The sequence below is a fragment of the Triticum dicoccoides genome, chromosome 1A (genome assembly GCF_002162155.2).
Source record: "Triticum dicoccoides isolate Atlit2015 ecotype Zavitan chromosome 1A, WEW_v2.0, whole genome shotgun sequence".
Lineage (NCBI taxonomy): Eukaryota > Viridiplantae > Streptophyta > Magnoliopsida > Poales > Poaceae > Triticum > Triticum dicoccoides.
In genome coordinates, this window is record NC_041380.1 from 162733658 (window position 1) to 162737267 (window position 3610).

The following is a 3610-nucleotide window of genomic DNA, read 5'->3' on the forward strand; positions in this document are numbered from 1 at the left end:
AGGGATAGGTCAGAGGGTTAGGCACTAGTGGTGGCTGGTTGCTAGCCAAATTTTAAAGATTTTAGTATGCTAAGTCCAAGCAAGTTGATTCAAGAAAAACTCAAGGAAATAAGTGCAACTGGAAATTCAACTGCATAAGAAAAAAAAGGAAAAGAGTCAGAACTCATGATGTTACAGATACCAATGTCTCAATAGAGTATGAGCAAGTTTAAAGGCAAAATCCAGCAAAGCATCACAAGGCATCAACAGTCGAAGAGCAAATCAAGCATTGGGAATCTCTTAGGTTGCTGGGGGAACAACACATCAAGGGATAAAGTGGACCAGCCGATGGGGAGCAAGATCCCCAAGACGCACAGAGCAACATCAGCTTGATAGAGAAGCAAACCTCCGACGCAAATGCCACATATTGATAGAGATGACACGCAGGCTTGGTGGAACGCAGACACTGGCATAAGAAGCCAACCATAGGACGACATGGAAGACACACGGGGAGCTATGGGAGAGCAGTTCCCACGAGATGACGATGAAAACAGGAAGAACCAAAGTTGAGGGCGTTGCATCCATATTGGTCAGATGGCTGTAATTCCGTTTTGATGTTTCCGTAACTCCGTTTTAGTTGAGCAATAAAGTAAACATGTTTCCCTAAGAAAAACCTTCGGGCGTAGAGTGCCGAACCTATATAATTTCTTGTGTGTACACCCATTTACATTTTCGGTAGCATCTACACATCTCCATACACACCACATACACTATATCAGAAAAATAACCATGACACATTCCACCTTCGGTATATTCAACCAACCAAACACATACATCCAGAACCGTTTCACTATACTTCACCTGATGCCTCCAACTCGAACGGGACCTACAGAATGCTTTGCAGCATATATCAACACAAAAACCTTACCGGGCGTATGTACCGGTCACTAGGAACACACTAGCAAAAAACCCCTGCCGCCGTGCACACAAAGTTTCACACATCCTCACCAAAACAAAAAAGGCCAAAGCAATCGCATGCTAGCTAGACTGCTAGCTGGTGGTCTCGAAGTGGCAGAGCCTGTTCGCCGCCAGCTTGGTCCGGTACGCCGAGGCCTTGTACTCCCGCCATGTGAACTCCCTGTACCGGCTGCGCCCGCCTTCCCCGACGAGCTGCGGCAGCGGCGCCAGCGTCTCCCGCGGCGACGGGCCGCCGAAGAAGATCACCGACACCCGCGGCCGGACGCTGTTCACCATCACCCGGTGCCTCACGCTCCGGAACCTCCCGTTAGTCAGCACCTGCGCGTACATTTACTCGTATCATGAGCAAACGAAACGAATCATCGAACAAACGAGGCATATGGAATTTACACATGAGAATGAAACAAAAGGCTTGCCATCTATGATCGTTTTTTTCTTCTTCTCAAAGTTTGTATACCCTAGAGCAACTCTAGCAGAGTATCCATATCTGCTGGATCGTCATGGTACTATGTAGAAGTGCATGCTCTAATCAATACAACCAAAAGACGGATCTGATAAAAGATTATGCAGCATATTATACGTCAACAATAATGATCATTATGAAGATTTTAGCCGAAAAGGTGGTCACTCTAACAGAGTTGTCATTCCGAAACAAACCCGCGAGACGTTTGTGTGGGGTATTTGGTGCCCGCTCCATCCAGAAAACGGCTTCACAATTGCCAGTGTCAACTCTATGTGCCGCTATCATCATCATTATCATTGTACTACGTGTCCTGAGATTTCATAGGCAAAGCTTGCCGTGTGTCCGTACGGTTACCGGTGTCAACTCTCCGTGCCGCCACCATCATTGTACTATTTATCTGTACTGAGAATTAATCGTGTAGGGTTGCTAGCTGTATGCTTTACATGATATGGTATTGAATAATGGCTTTCAGATTCCCCTGTTCGACAAAACTGACTAGGCATGGACATCATGGTTCCCCGTAAGGTCGGGATTTCCATGTGGAAATGGAGAAATGACACTTTGACACCCACACGATCCACTACAGTAGCATGGCCCCATCCCATTCCCATCACAATGGACAGCTGAACATCGTGCTAAGCAATTTTTTATTACTCTTAGGAAATAGTAGCAATAGAGAAAAGAAAAATATGGCATCAGAGAGCTAAGCATTATGGTGTAGTACCTGCAAGGCGTCGCCGACGTTGACGAAGAAGGAGGTCTGGTCCGGCGGCACGGAGACCCAGGCGCCGTCGCGCAGCGCGATCTCGAGGCCAGAGGTGGCGTTGGAGCGGAGCACGGAGATGATCTGAGGGTCGGTGTGCTCGCCGAACCCGGTGACCCTGCCGCCGCCGCCGTGTTGCTGCTGCTGCTGCAGGAGCTTCAGCTCGGGGCGCGGCGGGTAGTGGTTCACCCGCAGCATCGAGTCGCTTTCCTTGTGCAGGACCAGCCTGGTGAAGGCGTCCCTGTCGTCCATGCCCAGGCCCTCCGCCATCAGCTCCAGCGCCTGGCAGGTCATCCTCCTCACGGCCACCGTGTACTCGTTCAGAAGGTCGCTGCAGACACAAGAGAAGAAAAATCAACTCGTCTCAGTGTCTAAGTGCAACATGATTTGACCTTTGCTCCAAAGACAGGCTTTAATTAATTTTAGTATAAGCTAGATATAGTACTATAACACGTTTTGTGTGTGTAAGATAGACCTCTGTAATATATAAAGTATAAACGTTTTGCATACGGCGTCACATTGTAATTAACTTGTAGCCCAACTTATAACAGATGTCGCTGGCACTTGTTCTCGACGTTTCGGTGGCATGACATGCCATGCGAGCGATAGTAGTGGGCACGGGAAAAAGGATTCTTTGTGAAGATGGCGGGAAAGGTGTCATTATACAAGGCCAACTCGACGTAGGCTACGAAACCGGGGGCTGCACACGTGCACGTGCACGCAAGACGGCGAAAAAGAAAAGAAAGACTCGGTCGATGGAACAACGCGAAAACAAAGCTTCCAACAGTGGCCGGCCGGCAAGCCAGCCCGCCAGCTGAAAGTTTTATATCATTTCCACTTTTTCAGCACCTTTCTGCAAAATAAAACGTTTTTCGAAAAATAAGAGAGAAGCTCGATAAGAACAGTGAGTAAGCGAGCGACTGAGGTGGCACGTACGCACGTAACCGGTAATGGCACCGTGATAATACTGCACTATAGTAGTAGTATTATTATATACTACTACAGTAGTTGGCAGAGCCAGAAATGCAGATTCTCTACTGTGTTGATGCAGGAATCGCACGTGCTGTTTGCGACGCATATATTCACTAGCCATAGCCAGCCAGCCGCCTTGTGTTCATGTGTTCAAGTAGATCTAATCTAATCTTATGAGGCGAGAGAAACAGAGGGAGGTGAGGTCCATGGGACGAAAAGGCAAAAGGTGAGGAGAGATGGGGAGTGGCTACATTCCAGCTTGCAGAATGACCTGTAGTCTTTGTTTGGTCAGACAATCTCGGCGTAATGACCTGTAAGTCTTTGTTTGGCCAGACACATGTTTTATTGAGCCTGTATTAAGGCAACGGGGACCAGTCCATGATACTGCTCGCTCTCTCGCCTCCCTTTTCACTTTCTTTTCTTTTTTACTACCAACAAAAGCCGTTTCTTTTGAG

At 47.9% G+C, this 3610-nt stretch overlaps 1 protein-coding gene across 1 annotated transcript in view; it reads right to left on the reverse strand.

Annotated features, from left to right (window-relative positions):
• Positions 1 to 680: 680 nt before the first annotated feature.
• Positions 681 to 3610, reverse strand: part of LOC119368660 (gibberellin 2-beta-dioxygenase 3-like) — a 3817-nt gene continuing 887 nt past the window's right edge. The window contains exons 2-3 of the mRNA XM_037633861.1: positions 2145 to 2514; positions 681 to 1275 (exon numbers count right to left, since the gene is read on the reverse strand). Coding sequence (XP_037489758.1) covers positions 1030 to 1275; positions 2145 to 2514 — 616 coding nt within the window. The 3' untranslated portion in view covers positions 681 to 1029. The remainder of the gene's footprint in view (positions 1276 to 2144; positions 2515 to 3610) is intronic.